The 18,115-nt window shown below is 48.9% G+C and overlaps 1 protein-coding gene across 14 annotated transcripts in view; it reads left to right on the top strand.

The window, feature by feature from the left end:
• ENOX2 (ecto-NOX disulfide-thiol exchanger 2) overlaps positions 1 to 18,115 on the top strand; it is a 52,870-nt gene that overhangs the window by 17,991 nt on the left and 16,764 nt on the right. For 8 of the 14 annotated variants that reach the window (XR_014229421.1, XM_082323629.1, XM_082323630.1 and 5 more), the window contains 6 exons: positions 2,409 to 2,543; positions 6,467 to 6,622; positions 11,455 to 11,661; positions 13,314 to 13,547; positions 14,168 to 14,380; positions 15,965 to 16,071. Coding sequence is in view for 13 of the 14 variants with exons in the window: in XM_082323627.1 (XP_082179753.1) it covers positions 2,409 to 2,543; positions 6,467 to 6,622; positions 11,455 to 11,661; positions 13,314 to 13,547; positions 14,168 to 14,380; positions 15,965 to 16,071 (1,052 nt within the window). In the remaining variant the exon portion in view is untranslated. Of the gene's footprint in view, positions 1 to 2,408; positions 2,544 to 6,466; positions 6,623 to 6,645; positions 9,360 to 11,087; positions 11,357 to 11,454; positions 11,662 to 13,313; positions 13,548 to 14,167; positions 14,381 to 15,964; positions 16,072 to 18,115 lie in introns of those variants that run through there. The other 6 variants (XM_082323634.1, XM_082323635.1, XM_082323628.1 and 3 more) reach the window with 3 other exon arrangements.

The raw sequence follows: 18,115 nt of genomic DNA, 5'->3' as shown, positions 1-18,115 counted from the left end.
GTCACTCAGCGCCCCATCCAGCCTGGCCTTGGATGTTTCTCCCACCTCTCTGGGCAACCTGTGCCAGTGTTTCATCACCCTCGTTGTAAAAAAATTCTTCCTTATATCTAGTCTGCATCTCCCCTCTTTCAATTTAAAACCATCACCCCTTGTCCTGTTGCAACAAGCCCTACTAAAAAGCCTGTCCCCATCTTTCTTACAAGCCCCCTTTAAGTGAGTAGGTGATGCTGAGGATTAGAGATTGATACAAGTCTGAAAGGAATAAATTCGTTAGTGTTCCTATGTTGAGGCAAAGTGGATGTTCCTGTGCATATTTTTCCCTCTTAAAAAGCAGTGGGTGAGCATGTTGTCGTAATAAAATGCAAGTTAGCGTGATCTGTTGAGTTCACAGTAGTGTTACTGCCTCTGACTGGTGAACAAATACTGTAATGAGGTGCCCGTTCCCTTCGCTCGCAGGCTGTGATGTGCTGTAGATCCTGCCTGTCCTGTTGCCATCTATCTAACTGTATTGCAACACATTGCTATGAACCTAGAACAGTCAGTCTTACTCCAAAACCCATGCTTGAAGTTGGATTTCATCATTGGCAGCTAGCGAGCTGAATTTTCGTATTTTGGGGTGTAGTATGTTCTTCTATTCATGCTGCTTTAATTCATATTTGACTTGACTAAGTCTGCTGACCCTTGAGCATCAGGTCTGATGTCCTCTTTTCCCCCACTCAATAAGATCTGTCAAATAAGGAAAAAACAGAGGTGTGCAGGTGGTATTTTGTACATAGGTTAACTCCGGCGTAGGCGTTGGGCTAGCGCGTAGAGCTGGGCTAACGTAAAAAGCGAAATGGGTGACTACTGCGAAGGGTGGTGGGCCTGGCAGTGGCAGGAGGGAAAGGTGAAGCCAAGGCTGGGTGTTCGACCTTGGCAGCGCTTCATTTGAGCGTGGGAGAGGAGGATTTTGGAGGTGGCCCAAGTGGTACCGGGGTTGGGTGGTTAGCAGAGGATGGGTCAGTGCGGAGGGAGACTTCTCACCGGGGTGTGGAGGTGGCATCTCAGGAAGGTGAACTGATCTCCTGTCCCTTCTCTGAGGCCAAGAAGAGAGGAGTGGTGCAAAGGGGTGGGAAGTGGAAATTCTGAATCATTAAATCACAGGGCGAGATAAGCGGTCAATAAATGTCCTGCTGCTGGCGTGTTATGGAGAGCTTCGGGAGAGCTTTGGGAGTCTGCGCGCTGGGTTGTGTCCTGGGCTATACGAGAGGGGAGAATATCAGCTCTGCTGAGTTTCAGGTTGGAGCTGGGAATTTTGCGCGCAGCCTCTGTCAGTAACACTGCTGATGTTCCCCCCACCCCTCTGTTGCTGAAGCCAGATTTTTTCAAATGAGCATTCATTTTATGAAAGCTTCATCAGGAAGATGGCACGAGAGGCAGCTCTGCGAGTGCAGGTGGCCGGGTTTGGTGTCCCTGCTCTGACCTGGGCAGCTCTCTCAAGCTCCATCTCTTCTCCTCGGCAGGAGAACGCCCTGGGCACTGGCTGTTGGCTTTTTTTGAAGTGGATGAGTCCTTCGGTGTTTTTCCACAAGAAAAAAGTTTCTGTGGGGATTGTTTTTTGGTTTTGTTTTTTTGTTTTTTCCCCTGTGCAGAGTTAACCTTGTGCTAAGCATTTTTCCCCCCCCCCCCCTTTTTGAAATCAGATATTTTTGCATTTGGGCACCTCTAGTTAAAACCCGCACAAAGAAAAAGAACAAGCATATGTCTTGGTGGTACATGGAAGTAACCAGCTAAAGACATGGTTGACCCAGCTAAATCACTGAAGAAGATCTGAATGCTTAATTAAGCCACATGTTTGTATAATGTTAATGGTTCCGCCTGGTTTGCCAGATAACTCTGCTAGACCTTGAGTAAATAGCACTGGTACTGCTGCTGTCAGCAGCACGACGTTGTTGTTTGCTTCGTTTCCCCTTTTAGCATGGAGAAGTGTCTTCAAATGGCAGTGGAAGCACTCTCTGCTGGAACAAACCAGCCATCTCTCTTAAAGCCAGTGCAATTGTGACGATTTATACCTGCTGGATGTTTGTCCTTTGTTCATAAATCTCTTAGGAGCAGCCAAAGTGTAGCCCTTGCCTTTAATCATTGTTCCTTTAAGGCCCCTTAGAGCTGTTGATTGTAGTGCATAAACCATAATTTATTTAGATGCTCGTGGAAGGCAGTGTTTTCATAGACCTCGCTTCTGTAAAATGTCATCTACTTGAGAGGGACAGAACTGTTTGGGTTTTTTTAAACTCATTTGGCTCTTTCCTGTGTGCTAGGCTCAAATCTGGTTTTGGATGCTGATACTGCAGAGCCTTGCTGGGCTACGTATGCCCTGCAGAGGAGTGAGGATGCGCATTAAGCTCTTAATCACTTTTTTTTTCTCTCAGCAGATGGTGGCAGAAATCTAAGCCTCGACTCCATTCCGATGGGCTTGCCAATGTCAGACCCAACTGCCTGGACCACTGCGATGAACAACCTAGGGATGGCTCCCATGGGGATGACGGGACAGCCCCTCCTGCCTGGTATGTGCGCTTACCCAGACCCTGCCCACCTCTTCTTTCAAACACGTCTTTGAGAAGAACCTATTTCGGTTGAGTTAGATAAACGCCTACTGCGTGCAAAAAACATTAATAAGCTGCGTTTGAAATGCATTAATGTCCACAAGTGATTTATTTAGAGGCCAGTGTTTTAAAACTGATGTCAGAGGAAATGAGAATACATGGTTTTTGATGCAAACCATGGTTATTGTGGGGTACCTCTAGGTCCTCTGAGCAGGAGGAGGGTCCCACGCAGAGCGCAGGAAACCTGTGGTATTGGGTAACATGTTATTGTAAGCTGAACTGGAACTGCTCAAAAGGAAGGGTGGGAGGGAGATGAAGAGGAAAGCAGTAGGGCACTAAAATGGATACGGCAGAAATTAATGGAGGTGTTTGCTCCAGCAATGACCACCTTGTAGTCCGGAGTACGTGTGCGTGGGTGAGTCATCCTGCCCAGGGTCTGTTAAAGAGCTCCTGTAGGAACAGAGCTGTGCTGTACCTGGTTTCTCAGCAGTGCAGGATGCCTGTGCATCAAGATCCTGAAATTAAATTACTGTTGCAGTGCTTTATTGCATTAAGCGCTTGAGAATGATGCTGCCTGAATAATTGCGTGCTCACCTGGGAAGGGAGTGTCTCTGCTGGCAGCACTCTGCAAACCTATTTCTGCTCTTCTGGTGTAGAGCAGGTAGTTTGCTGTGCAGCTGATACTGTATTTAACTACCAGCATCGCTTAACTTGCCGTAAGTTTTGCGTGCAGTCTGTACTCTTCTGTTCCCTAGGCCTTGTTTCACGTTTGTCTTTGCTGTAGGGGTGGTGTTTTCATGTCATTCTCCTGCTCCCATGCTTCCGTCAAGTAAAAATCAACAGAACTCTGTCCTAGGAGAGCACACAAGTTCGAAGCCAGTCTCCTATTCCCTGCTGTAACAGTAGGGGAAGGCTGCTGAGTGCTGTTCGTTTTGATCCTTTTCAGATCAGGAGGTTTGCACCCAACACAAACAACTCAGCATGTTTTAGAAGGAGCAAAGTATTTTTTCTGATCTGGCTGCAAGAGAGCAGGATGCTCTGGTGAAGGTGGATCAGTTCCCAAGCACAGCGATGGCTTGAAGTTTAGAGCAGTTGTATCTATAGTATCTATTAAAGGTGAGAGACAGTGGAAGCTTGATGTGCTTTGAGCCATCTTTGCTGAAAGCTAGGTGGGACTAAAGTTTCAGGACATAGTAGAAAAATGTCTAAAATGCTTAAGAATTTACCAGCCAATTTCTGTTCCTACAGATGAAGTAAAGCATATAGTTGTGAGATGCTTTAAGAGGACTTCAGTGTCCAAAATGAATGCACAGCACCTTTCCCTCCATCCAGCTACTGCCAGCTCTGTATAAAAAAGGTTATCACAGCTTTCAGCAAAAAGTACCGGCCAGGCCTGATGTTTTTTGAACTCTTCAGAGTCCTTGAGGACTTTTTTCTTCTTTTTCTGTTCTTAAAAATGGAGACTGGCTCTTCTGAATCTGCTTTTTACGCCTCTCGATGCTGGCCTGTAGCCATGGGCTCAGCTCCGTAGCAGAAGCAGCTCTCCGCAAGCTGGCACGTTGTCTTACACGTTGCTGGTTGAGCAATAACCAGGGAGGCTCGCCACGAATCCAGCAACCACAGGCTCTCTTTGCCCTTGCATGTGCACTTTCTACTTTTCATTGTAATGCCGTAGTTCATTACCCTGCTGGGTCTTTTGCCTTCTGATAATGGTATTCGTTCACGCTTTTAGAAAGCTGTAAGTCTTGCTTAATCAGAGAAACACCCATCTTGGCTTTCTCCTTCCTCGGATTCCCCAAGCTCCTCTGCTCCTGCATTAAGGATTTTCTCTGATTGGCATCCGTACCCATTGCTGTCAGCTAACCTTGAAGCAGTAACAAATTACCAGGACAAGGTGAGACCGCTCTCATTGGCGTGAAGAATTATAAAATGTGAAGGGACTGAATTTAGAGGCTTGCAAAAGTTGTAGCAGTGGGTTCACTTGCCCGTCCTTGACATGTGGCCAGTAGCCCAGCGTGACCCCCGGCACCTCTGGCTGCAGGGCTGGGGAGAACAGACGTCCGTGCCCTGAGACAGCGGTTGTGCAGGTGCAGCCTCGGTCGCTCAGGCCAGCCCCCGTCACTCCTTGCAGCCCCTTTCCTCTGGAGTCGCGTACGCGCCGTGGTCCGGGGGTCGCGTGGCACCGTGGCAGGGAGCAGTAAGGCTGCCGTGCTGTGGAATGGGGCGCTGTCTAAGGACAGACTTGCATCGTTTTTAATTTTTTTTAAGACAGGTGAAGATATTACTTAAAATAGCTGAAACCAGTGCTGTCTGCCTGATCTTTTTGACGGTATCATCTCTGAAATCTACTAATGAAAGTTTAACTATTACAATTCTGCAACTTTGATGTCATGCTTTCCAAGCCAGGTGTCATAGACCAGGCCATCCCAGCGCCAGCTGGCCATGGATGAAGACACAATTCACACGTGTCCCTACATCCGTATTTTACAGCTGGCTACAGGAAGATTTGTTGTGCCTTCCTCTGAAACGCCTGGTTCGTGGCAGAGGATTTGCCTCAGATCCGTGCTTTCACTGTGACTGTTCACGTGTGACGCGAGACGAACGGCAGCACTCGCACCGAGTGCGAGGAAATCCAAATTAGGCAGGCAAAACAGCGTGCATAAACTGTGTAGAAATGTAGCCCCAGGTAAAATATTTCAAAATACAAAGGAAAACAAAATTCAGCTACCAAACTCAACCATCCAGTCTGGGCCCTAAAAGTTGTCTTGCGTCCAGATTACTGTGAGTAGTGGTTGTGAAGAGAGGAACACAAAAATGCTTGCCTGCCTTAGGGGTATGAATAGCATCTGAAATGGTGCCAGCATTCAAAGGAAAGTGCTGCCTCTGCACCACTCCGTTCTACCTGTTTGTAACTTTTGTCTGTGCCTTGCAAACTTAATTTTATCCGTCTACATCTGAAAGAAGCAGCCAGATTCAGAGGCTCTGTAGCGCTCAGGACTGCATGTTCTGCGGTATTTTGGGATTGCCTAGGTCTTCAGAGCTGCTTCTGCAAAGAGAGCCGTGGCGGCGGCGGGCAGAGACGGCGGCGTGCCCTTGCAGGAGGGAGCTCCTCCCGACATCTCGCCCCGACGCTACCAGCCGGCCCTGCCGCGGCGGCGTGTCCTCGCAGCGTAGCTGCTCTTCTCAAACTCGCGAGCCTCCCCAGTAAGGCACCCAGGCGGGCTGCTTCCCTTTTGGTTGCCTACAGGCATTGCTTCCCCAGCGTTCGCAACTTCTGAACAGATGAAATACCCCTCCTTTGACAGCTCTGTTCAGTTTTATTTGGCGTTGGAGGCAAATCTAAGAGCAAATTCAAAGTAAAATGCTACCGAGATACAGTCAGAGTGCTAACTAAAGCCTAGACACAAGTTAAGCAGGGTAAGGCATAAAGTAAGGTGTTTCCTTAAATGCTGCTGTGTGTTTTACCCAGAATTATTCTGGTACGGTCTTAGCTGCTGAAATCAGTACGCTTGTCCAGCCTGCAAGGTGATGCCCTTAACCCTGCGCCCCGAGCCGCCTGTGCCGCTGACCTGTTTAATGAAACCAAAGCGGGCAAGGTTTTGCACTGCTTCCATTTACACCGCCACAGGTTTCTGTATGTGGATAAACCTTACCGGGGAAGGTTTTGACATTATAAGGGAGATGGTGTCTACAGGGTGGAAAAGGAAGTAGTTTATTTGAACAGAGAGCATTTATTTGGCTGAGGCAATCAACAATGAAATAGTTTTAAAAAAAGTTGTTTTAAGGGCACAGATCTGAAGTTCTGGTGAGTTGTATTGCGATGTTGCCTCTCTGTTGTTGTTTATTCAGCTAATTTTCACTCCCTTAATCTCTTGTCCATTTAGATTTTGATCCTGCTCTTGGGATGATGACTGGAATCCCTCCGATCAACCCCATGATGCCAGGCTTGGGGATAGTCCCACCGCCCATCCCGCCGGACATGCCTGCTGTGAAGGAGATCATTCACTGCAAAAGCTGCACTCTCTTCCCACCTAACCCACGTAACTGCCTATTTATGGTTTTTCCTGTTCCTGTCTGTCTGTATAGGAACACATGTACGTGTGTGTGTATATATATACATATAAAAACTGTGGGTATGGGAGAAGAGCCGTGCCGTTGCTCTGGGGTGCGTCGCTGTGACCAGACGCTGGCAAGCAGGTGACAGAGCAATAGGAAAAGCCCGTTCTTGTCACGGAGTGTTTGCCGTTACGGTAAATAGCCTTTTCGGTTGTTAGATTGGTAAGGGCTGGGAAAGAAGCATTCCGGCCCCTGGATATTTGAACTGTAGTCTTCATGGCGTGATTCCTGCATGTATCACCGAAGGCTTCGAAGGCAGCGAGCTCTTGGAGGTGAGGGGACTGGATCAGCCAGCGTGGGCCGTGCTCTGGGTTGCGCAGAATGTGATGGAAGGAGAGTAGAGGCGGTGGGAAATAAGACAAAACTTTAAGAAACAGGCAGTCAGGGCTCAGCAACGAACTGTTGTGGCCATGCGCCAATCTGCCTCAACTTACGGCTGATCAATATTTTTTATTCCGGCAGCCAGCCAGGCGGGAGCCGGCAGCTTGTCAGTGTTTTACCAAATATCGCTGCGAGACGTGGTGCTGCTTTGGGAGGGTGGGCTGTTGCACGAGGGAGGATATCATAACGGAGCAGACCGCTTTCTTCCCACTTCATCATGCTTCCTTCGTCACACTTCTCTTGTTTCGCTTGCTTTCCTACTTGTAGGCTTTAAGATGCTTTCCTCAGTTGTATGTATCGTGAAAAACGTGAACTGTGCAAGCTGCTCTCAGGGTGGATAATGCGCAGCTTGGCACGAATTAGGTGTTGGGTCTGCATCACGTCTGGTCGACGCTGCCAAGGCTGACCAGCCCGGCTTCCCTGGCTCTGTGTGCTTTGCAGATTTAGGAGGGACCTTCAATATTCTGTTATACATGGGGCAAGGTTTGGTGCGTTCCCTGTTGTCCGCCTGGGAGGCTGGCAGGACAAGGCTGTGCTTGCGAAGGGCACGTTAGGCAAACGTGTGCCTTAACCCCGTAACTGTATTAATCGCAGCAGTGATCAAGTCTGCCTCCCCAATGGGAAGAAGATATGAACTCTGTGGGGAGAGTTTGTTTTGCTGGGATCTCCAGACTAGCTGGGGCTTTGCTCGCTCCTTGTTACACACCCGTCTGCAGCACGGTGAGTAATTGTGTTTGACTTGGAAAGCCAAAGGGCCCGTGACCCGACCTGTTAGCCGTAGAGCAGGGTGTCGGGCTGTGGCACTGTAGTGCTGTGTTACTCCTCTGAGCAGGCCAGTGGCAGTGGGAGGCTGTCGAAGGTTGAGGAAGGACAGAATTCTTGGCAAAATCCAGATTTAGTAACGTACAGGCTTCCAGGAGCCGGTGCAGGCTGTCAGCAAAGCTCCTGTCTGCAAAGCTGATGCCTTCAAGCTGCAGGGACTGGTTTCGTAGCCAACTTAGCGGGAGGAGAGGCTGTAGCTCTGGTGCGGTGTTCTCAGTGGGATGTGGGCTCATCTGGCTTCGTTCATCGCTCCCTGGACTGGCTGATTTGAGGAGCGGGAGGTGCTGGCACGGGGGAGAGGCAAGTCTCTGTGTTCTATATGAAGAAAAGAGGAAAGATGATCCACCCACTAACACATCTGCCTCACCGGGCTTGTTGGGAGGCTGGATTTCTCATCACAAGATATTTACTTGCTAAGCAGCCTTGGGAAATGAGTTAACAGCTTTCAGTGGCCTGTTTGTCCCCCAGCGAATGGAGCAGGGCACCCCGGCTTGGTTCCCACTCAGTGGGATCAGCAGGAGCTGCACAGTCACGGTCCCCTCGGCTGCTCTCTGCAGCCTATGGCAGAGCCTGGCAGCAGGTCTCGGAGGAATGCACGCGGCTTGGCAGCAATCATTGCCCCGGTCTCGGTGTTCCCGAGACCTCTGTGTGCTCCTGGCCGGAGCTCTGCCTGCAAACAGGGCATTGCTTGGCTTGTCATCTTCAGGGAAGACGAAGAAGAAGAAGTCCGGTCCCGTGAGCTGTGCTTACTGCCAGGGAAGCAGAGGGTGGGAAGCATTCCACCCCGTAAAGCATTAACAGTAAATTCTCAAGTATAAGATTGACGGATGTTACAAACTGGGGAGGGGAGGGCCGTAAGCGCAGCCTCAGGCACGCCTCCCCCGCCGTGCCTGCGCAGCCCAGCCGCGGCCCCGCGCAACTCTGTGGGTCCGGGTCAGCGCAGGACAGTCTTGAAATTACCAACAGGACAACAAGGACTTAATTTTTTCAGTGCTCTTCGCTGGAAAGAAGAGGCTTTCGTTACGCAGAGAAGCCACGGGAGGGGTTTGTAACCGTGCCTGTATATAATTCATAAGAAGGTGCCAGCAGATGGCACCCGAGCCTGGTGGGCTCCGGCGGTGGGAGTCTGTGGTGCTCCCCTGGCCAGAATTTTAAATAAAACTCTTGCCATGCCCAGTCTGATGATTCCTCTCTTAGTTCACCATCCCCAGAAGAAAACCTGTCTCACTGTCCTGGAAGCAGTTTTGGGTTGTTTTTTTTTTTGGGGAGTGGTGGTGGTATTGTTGTTTTTTTAAATTAAATACTGGTTGATGAGGCAGTTCAAGAATTTCGAACGCTGTTAGAAGGAAGATGCGCTGTTAGTCCCTTCCTGGCCTCCGAGCGCGTACCAAACCGGTGCATCTCTTCATGCTGGCAAACAAGGAACCGTCACAGAAGCACTCGGACACGGCTTTTGAGGTGCGTGTTCCTCCCGGATTTCTTGTAGCCGCACTCACGGTGGTTTTTCAGCCTAAGTTCTGCGTGCGCGGTGTAGGCTGAGCTCCCACCGGGCTGCTCCTGCACGCACGTCTCCTCCTGCTCCCCTTCCCCTCTGCTTGTACTCTCCCTGCTCTCTGCTTCTCGCCCGTCGTTGCTTCCAGTGATCCTGTGTCTGCTTTGAAGACCTTTCCCTCCCCTTCTCCTAACAAACTGCTCTTGACTTCGTCCAGACCGTGCGTTTCTGTGCCCGGCTGCCTGAGACGTGCTTGGTCCTGGTTCCCTGGGATTTCTGTCCTCTCCTGGTTCTCCTCCTGCTTTAATCCCTCCTGTCGTGTGGCCTTGCGAAGGGATGCAGTCTGAAATGTCAATTCCTCGCAAATATCTGTCAGGGATATTTGCTGGGGGGAAATTTCTCTCCCTCTGAGCCAGTCTAGCAGAAAATTTTAAAGGAACTCTTATTCCCATTGTTTTGCTAAAGATTTAAAAACACATTTTTTGCAAAACACAGATAGCGTGGGTTCAGCACCCTCTGTTACAGCTGTTACCTTGTGTTTCATGCACTTATGACAGACCTGAGATATATCTCTTGGTCTGAGATACGGTCTGTGCAAGACTGTGTTCATACCAACGTTAGACTGTGGAGATTGCTGTTGGGATGCGATCAGGGCTGGTAATTTAGGAACTTTGCAAGAAAAATGGATACTGATAGCAAAGTAGACAGAGGGAATGTTTGATAAGGTTATGAGGTGTACTGGAAAGGGGGTTAAACTTGGTTTTCAGGGAAAACCTAGCAGTTGTGGTCAGTGTTATCCTGAGAGGGGAACCTCAGCATCTCGTAGAGGTTGTGGGTCCTTGCTGGGAGCTGGTACCGGGCCGGCGAGCTTCTGGCCAGGCGCTGCCTTCCAGCGTCTGTCCTTGTGAAGCAGGAGTAGGGCGTTAAAGGGAACGGGCGGCGCGGGCGGCCTGGGGTTTACAGAAAAGGAGGATAAGGAGGTTGTTTCAGAAGGCTGTAGCAAGTCAGTGGTCAGGCTCGATGTGGGAACCAAAAGAAGCCATTTCTGAACAAAAAGAAAATAATCCTAAGAATTGCTTTTGGAAGAACTTTGCTGGAAATATGCCAAAGAATTAAAAGAATGTAATACAACTGTTTTGTTAAATAAATATGTAAGTAGTGTAATTCTGTGAACTTAACCAAGGGCGATCGATCTCGGCTCTGAAGTTCATTTAGGATTTTCCATATATTAAGAAACACCAGGTAATGGGTAATCCTTCGCGTGTGGAGCTGGGAGGGTCTCGCTGCGCTTGCCAGGTGGGCACCTGAGCATGGAAACGAGCTCAGGGCTGGAGAGGAGAAACCTTCCGCAAGCCGCAGCAGCCGCACGCGGTCTCTTGTGTGCTGCAGTGTTACAGGTGGGGACGTGAGCAGGCTCAGCAACCTGCTCCTGGCAAGCGAGACTTCGCTTTCAGCCCGCTTTTATGTTCTGTGGCTCATTTTAGCCGTACAGGTGGAAAAAAGCATTAATTCCTTCTACACCTCTTGGCTATACCTGTTTCTTTCATCTCTTCCTTCTGTAATATCTTTTTAGTCTAAATTTGGTTCCTGACATTCCCTTAACGTTAGTGCTTCTGTACCCTTTACAGCCTGCTGGATAGCTTTTTGCCCTTTGCGATCCTCCGTATATGTTTTATCCGTATTCTTTATGTTAGGACAGTCCTTTAAGCTGTGCTTGTATAGCACCTCCCATGGCCGAGGTTTGAGGTCCTGGCGCTGCCCGTGTGCTGCGACAGGAGCTGAGTGAGCCTTTGCTTGTGCCAGGAGCGTGCGTGGAGGGCTTCAGGCTCCCGAGATCCTTTGTTGGGAAACAGGCTGGTAAACGTGCTTGTTCTCGCACGGCACCGCCGCGGTGCTCGGGATCTGCTGCGTGGCAGAGCGGAAGGCAGCGTAGCTAGGCGTCCGTTTGAAGGAAGCCGGGAAGGTACGGTCGCCTCTCGGGAGAGATGGGCAGAGGAAAGGAACGTGCGCTGGCAAACCCCAGACTAACCTGGTCTGCTTTCTCCCTCTTGCTCTCTTCAGATCTTCCCCCTCCAGCAACAAGAGAGAGGCCCCCAGGGTGTAAGACGGTGTTTGTTGGAGGACTGCCGGAAAACGGAACGGAGCAGATCATTATGGAGGTGTTTGAACAGTGCGGGGAAGTCATAGCCATTCGAAAGAGCAAGAAGAATTTCTGCCACATCCGCTTTGCCGAGGAGTTCATGGTGGACAAGGCACTCTATCTTTCTGGTAGGTGTATTTCTGTCTCAGATGGCAGCTTAAAGTTCTGGGCCAGAGATGTAATGGCTTCTTTACAGTTCCAGTGATCGGCTTTGTTGCGATTGGAAGGTTTGTCTAATACTGTGTCACTTTGCCTCTTTTTCTGCTGCCATTGCATTTACGCTTAAATACATGGAAACAGCTCCTGACAGGACAGATAGCAATGCTTTGTTACCTCGGGTACTGCAAACCTCTACAAAATATCGGGATGAGGTACGATCAGAGTCCATCCCCATCTTACCTGGATAAATGTCCAGTTGATTCTGTAGATAATGCTTGAGGGTCCTATAAAAATTTGCAGTTGCTCTCAATTGCTTGTTAAATGGATATTGTGCTTGACTTTCATCGATATTTTTCCCTGTTAGTCATCAGAGCTGAAGCACCGGGGCTCCTTTTGCCTAGGGAGCGCCTGTTCTGCGTCCGTAGGGTTTGAAGAGGTTTGTTTCATGGAGGACGGTCGGCGTTCGCAGACCCTGTGCGGCTGGCCGAGCGCGCGCGTCCAGCCAAGCCCGCATTTGCTGTGCTGGCTACGTCTGCCCTGAGCAGCCTGGGCTCTCCACCCGACTCTTTACCATTCTAGAAGAATACAGTAATACTTTCTATTTCCATGCTAAAATCCCTTCCAAATTCATTCTTTCAGTATATTAACAGTGTAGTGCCTCCAAAGCCCGTACTCTCTCCAGAGGGATGAGCTTGTCGAGATAAGTGAGGGAAATGCTCTTTGCTGTTTAAAATAATGGAAACTTTTCTGTCGTCTGTTTTGACTGATGGTAAGCATTGCATCTCATTCCAGAGACCCTTGAATTGAGTTAGACTTGCAGTGCCCCATTAGTAAGAGCAGTGTCTCTGCGGTTGCCCCTGCTGCACAGCCAAACCAGCCTCTTTAGCTGCAGGTATTCTTGTAGTTCCTGCGCCCAAAGCCGTGATCGTGTGCGCAGTCATCGGCGTCCTCCACACGCAAGCGTTGTTTCTGGGTTTGTTCTTTGTACAACGCCTCTCTCTAGTTCTGATTGTCTTCCATACATCCCACCTGTGCTTTTCCTAATCAGAGGAGCATGTTTGATGTGAAACTGCAGAAAGGGAGTCCTGCAAACCGTGCTGCTGAGAAGGGTTCACGCGCAGTGGACGTGCACGTTTGCCGACCTTATTCCCGTTCCCGCTGGATGATGGGGGCTGCTCCAAAGATTACCGCCATCCATCTGCTGCTCTTTGCCGTCTCTCACCCCTCATTCTCCCCTTCCCATCCCCAACTTCTGAAGTTTGCAAAAGTGTGGATCCAAGGCAGTTCTGCCTTCCCCATGTGAACAACTGGGCTTCGTCCCACGGCCCAAGAGGTTGTGCACAGTTGCAGTTGCTGTTTGAGACCCAGTACCTGCTGGCATGTAGAGGAGGAGCGGCCCATGTAAGACCTTGCCCAGCACGTACAGAACACAGGCAGACAGCAGCAAGCCCCCGACAATGTTTCCTTCTCCAGCATCTCTCTCTGTGCACTAAACTCTCCAGTAAACTCTCCTGTTCAGGGGCTTTCTGGCTCTGTAGGAGGGAGAGATGGGCACTGGTGGGTGGTCGGAGTCGGAGGTAGGGCACCTGTCCTGTCTGACCGCTGTTCTCATCGCCGCCAGGCTATCGCATCAGGCTGGGCTCCAGCACGGACAAGAAGGATACTGGGCGCCTGCACGTGGATTTTGCTCAGGCTCGGGATGATCTGTACGAGTGGGAGTGTAAGCAGCGGATGCTGGCGAGAGAGGAGCGCCATCGCCGGAGGCTGGAAGAGGAGCGCTTCCGCCCGCCCTCCCCACCTCCCGTCGTCCATTACTCCGACCACGAGTGCAGCGTTGTCGCTGAGAAACTGAAAGGTGAGTGGTTGTGCGGGCCACGGCCACCCTTCTGTGCAGATGCTGGGACAGAGATTTGTGTTCTGCAGTGGCCATCTTGCTGAACTGCAGTGATGGTGCCATCTAGACCTTACTGAGCCCTCAGCCTGCACGCGGCAGCTCTCCTAGCCCTCTCTTTTTCAGAATCGTTTGTCTTTTTGTAAAAACGAACCCATACTCAAGTACAACAGTTTCTTCCTAACCATTTTTGTTCATATTAAAAGGACTAGTGTAAGTCCCAAGACCTTCTCTGAAGCCTAAGACCCATGTGTAGCCTGATTATTTTGGAGCTGGAGGGTATTTTCTTTCACGAAAGAGTACATCTGAATAGGCATATGAAGTTTTGCAGTAGGTTTCTAGCAGCTGGTCCTCTTCTTGTTGCACCTCAGTAGACGGTTTGCTCCAGCAACTTGGTGTTAGACTTGCCTTCCTTTGTATCGCCTTGTGTTCAGATAATGCCGTGCTTTCAAGAACTGCGCTTAGCTGCCTGAAGTATGTTGACCCTTGAAAGAGAGCGGTTTTGTAGTGCCGGGGAAAGGATCTAAAAGCATTGCAGGTGACCCTGCACTTCTGTGGTGTAAAGGTGTCCTTTCTTGCTGCAGACGACACAAAGTTCTTGGAAGCCATCCAGACCTTGCTGACCTGGATAGAGCGTGGAGAAGTGAACAGGAGGACCGCCAACAACTTCTACTCCATGATCCAGTCGGCCAACAGCCACATTCGCAGACTAGTGAACGAGAAAGCAGCTCATGAGAAAGAGATGGAAGAAGCTAAAGAGAAATTCAAACTTGCTCTCTCAGGGATTCTGGTTCAGTGTGAGTAGTGTTTCCGTGCTGAATGTTGGTTGTCTGTTGTCGTAGGGAAGACGTTTAATTTCTAGAGCCCGGAGAGGCCACACTAAAAGGGCTCCAGGAAAAGAAGTAGCAATCGCTTCTGTGCAGCTACAGTTAATTTATAAGCATCTATCGTTAACTTGGCAAAAGTTTCTTGTGGTGCTTTTTATTGGAGTAAGAGTCCACATCTGGGGGGAGGAGAGAATGAATTCTTATTTTTTTTCCTCTTTTAATTATAGTCTGTTAGTAGTTCTGTCATCTTTTTCAACTCCGCTTCTGTGCACAGACAAGGTAAGTTCCTGGTAATCTGGTGCCGCAGCGAAGTGTACAGGATTTATTCGCCAAAGGTAGGATGCAGCAGAGTGTTCCCAGCACCCCGTTCTCAGTCACAACTGAAAACCTGTTGCAGAACAGCAGTTCGAACCTCAGTGCTTTATAAACCATGAAATCAAGGAAGAGGCATGGGCTGTATTAGTTCCAAGATGTGATTTATAACAGTTCCTCAAACCATTCATTGCCTCTTACGCATCCTTTCCTTAATAAGTCTGAATATGGTTTTTTACTTTTTTTTTTTAAGAGTACCTTTCAGAGTACCTTCTCCGCAATTGTCCTGTCTCCGTGAGCCCCTTGGCTAGGTTGTGAACATTCTTAACTTGTGGTTTTATATCTAATAATTTTGGCTGTTGCTTGTTTGCTACTTGATTTTTTTTTTTTTATTTTTTTTCAAATTCTGTTCATGGTAAAAAATATGGGCACACGGTCCAGAGGGAAATACAGTAAGCACTGCAGAGTAAGTAGTAATAGACGGTAGCATGCAACTCCGGTCTATAAACACCCACTGCTATCTCAGCCACTCTTAGGTTAATCTAAGTAGCAGAGAGCTGATTTTATTTTCTGAGAATTACGCCTACTACAACATCAGAAGCATAAAACATAAAAGCAGGTAGATGTGCTTCCTGCTGTTGGGTGAGCTCTCCTCCAAGGAGGGGCACTTTGTATTTCCCAAAACCTCTGCAAATTTTCTAGAGAAATAGAAGGGAAAAAAATCTCAGGAACCAAAAAAGTTGATGGCTGACGCCAGAATCCCTGTTCTGTCGTATGCACGGGCGGGATGCGGTTGTGCGCAGGCTGTGGCACTGTTCTTCGGGACGGCACCCACCGGGCAGAAGAACATCCAAAGTGCCGGCTTTCGCAGTCGTACTTAATCCTCCCACTTAGAGAGCGAGCGCTAGCCGGGCGTACTTGTTACACTCATAGACAGCATTGCGCAGCGTATTTAAATATTTTTCAGCGCGATGTGTGCCTGCCTTTTTTCCAGTTGAGAGCAGATGCCGTTTTCCCAGTTGCTCGTTACTCTGAGTGCTTGACACTGGCCTGGGGAAGTCCACACTTTTCTTTCCAGGCACAGAGTCCCTTCCCTGAGCATAGCTTCAGCACAGTACAGTGTTATAAGAAAAGGTTAGCCAAACCACCTGCCTGATTCCACTTTTTTACTCCTTTACTCCTCTTGTTCGCCCTCTCTGGATGATATTCTGGCCTGATTTGACTGCTGATTTGATACTACAGTCGAGCAGATAGTGGCCGTGTACCATTCTGCCTCCAAACAAAAGGCTTGGGACCATTTCACGAAAGCTCAGCGTAAGAACATCAGCGTGTGGTGCAAACAAGCAGAGGTTGGTAATTTTTTATTGTGTTAGATCCTCCAGCACAGTCTCTTGCTTGTCAGGAAATTGATGTTAAGTTTGCACAATGCTCGCGTGGATAACAACACCTTAATTCACAGTGTGAGATGGGAATTACTCAGTCGTCCCTTGTGTTACAGGTAATACGTTTTTCTCTTGGTATTTGTGTTACTAGTCGCAATACATTGAATCTGTATGCTGATTGAAGTTGTGCGCAATAATAATAATTATTGATCTCTTTTCTGCTGTTTTTAATGTTAAAGCAAGAGGGATTTCTAGAGAGATGTCAAAAAAAAAAAAAACAAACACCAAACCAAAAAAACAAACCACCAAAACCCAAACCAAACAAACCAAAAAACAGAACACCCAACAAACCCTAAGCATCATCAGAGATCTGTTTTATCACATTTTTATTGACAGGCTTGAGAGGTGGAAGCAGTCTGGAAAACTTGAGGGAGAATGTTCTCATCTTTGTGTATTTATCCTCTGCAGCGACATTGCTAGCAAAATACGGGATTTAAAGGTGGTGATGAGGATGGGGGTGATAGAAGAAGGCATGTCACTCAAACTGCTCTTGCTGCAAGGGGAAGAATAGTTCTCAGTCCCTTATTTGGTCTTATCAAATCTTACTGGATTCAGGCACAGTGTCAGAAAAACAAAGCTAAGGTAAAGAGAGGCTGTCTCTTGGGAAAGTGGTGGTTTTGGGAGATGTTTGTCCTGGAGTCTGTGATGAAATACGTGCTGCCTTCTGTCACCTCTCTAGTAGGGATGTCGCATTGCTTGGCCGCATCTGGTGGTGGAGCCCATCTTGATGTTTGTCCGGCCCGAGGAAGACGGGAGGAGATAGCTGTGCTCCTGGGAACGTGGAGGGCCACCAAGAGTGGCGGGAGGGCCCCGTGGTGGCTTTCCTGGCCAGAGCTTGTCTCCCCTGCGGTCTCCCTTCTGTGTCCCTTCCCTAGAAAGGTTAATGCTCGCAGTGGTAACAGAAGTATTGTCACCCTGGGGTATGAATAGTTTTGAAGGAAAGAGCAAGAAATCGTATTTTTCTTGCTCATCAAGCTTTTAAAGTGGGGTGGAGCTCGAATCAGTTTTTACTGCTGGCAATAAAGACTTCTTTGAAGTAGCAGGACCCAGATCTGAAGTGCAGAAAAGAACTGCTGTGAAAAATCCCTGCCTTTTATCCTAATCCAGGGAGACACTGCTGTGTTTGGAAATACTCTTTATTCACTGCAGAAAGGCTAGCAGTTTGGAGCTGATCTTGTCATTTATGTGTCAAAAATAAGGCAAAGCAGATACTTTCTCATCTCGGCATAACCTTAAGAAGGTTTCCAGCCCAGTGGGTTGCCAGCATTCAGCAAAGCCATGCTGGGAATATCAGTCTGGATGCGTAAGATGGCAGCCGTGGCTGAGGGACTGGAAAGGAGTTGGGCGTTGGGCACCGTTGTCCAAGTGTTCCCGTGACAGATGTGTAACCAGCCGAGAGGGTCTTGTCTGCACGCACGACTGATTAGTCAGCTTTGGGCGAGAAATCCTACTCTGCCCGATAGCTTTGGATGTTCATTTTTCTTTGTTTCGGTTCCCTTGCTTGGAAAGCAAAGGTTGCTGGCTGCTGGACCTCGTCGTGTGGCTTTCCAGAGCCCTGTGCAGCCAGTAGTGAATGTGCCCTCTTGAGATGGGGAGAGGGGAGGCACTGCGTGAAGAAGTGCTTGCCTGGTGTTGCCCAGTAATTCTCTGGAAGATGAGTTTTTTGGTTCCCAGTTGTGGATTGCACTCAGTATTTCTAGCGTTCAGCCATCCTGCCGGAGCGTGCCTGTGTCTGTGTAGATGAGGTAGAGCTCAAAGTCTGGAGATGCTTGGTGACACCCACCCAGGTGAAGGCAGTGGTAAAAGGCAAGGGTATTCTGAAGTGCTTGTTTATTCCTAGGAAAGAGGACTCGTATGCAAGCCATAGAGTAGCAAAGAGCGAGCAAGAGTAGCTTTCAGCCACAGCGTCTTGTTCAGCTACTGTTTCAGTACGATGCTGAAATCCTGTTCA

Source organism: Platalea leucorodia (genome assembly GCF_965183815.1).
Source record: "Platalea leucorodia genome assembly, chromosome: 10".
Taxonomy (NCBI): domain Eukaryota; kingdom Metazoa; phylum Chordata; class Aves; order Pelecaniformes; family Threskiornithidae; genus Platalea; species Platalea leucorodia.
Note: the sequence above shows the minus strand (reverse complement) of the source record. Positions and strands in the feature narration are given on the sequence as shown.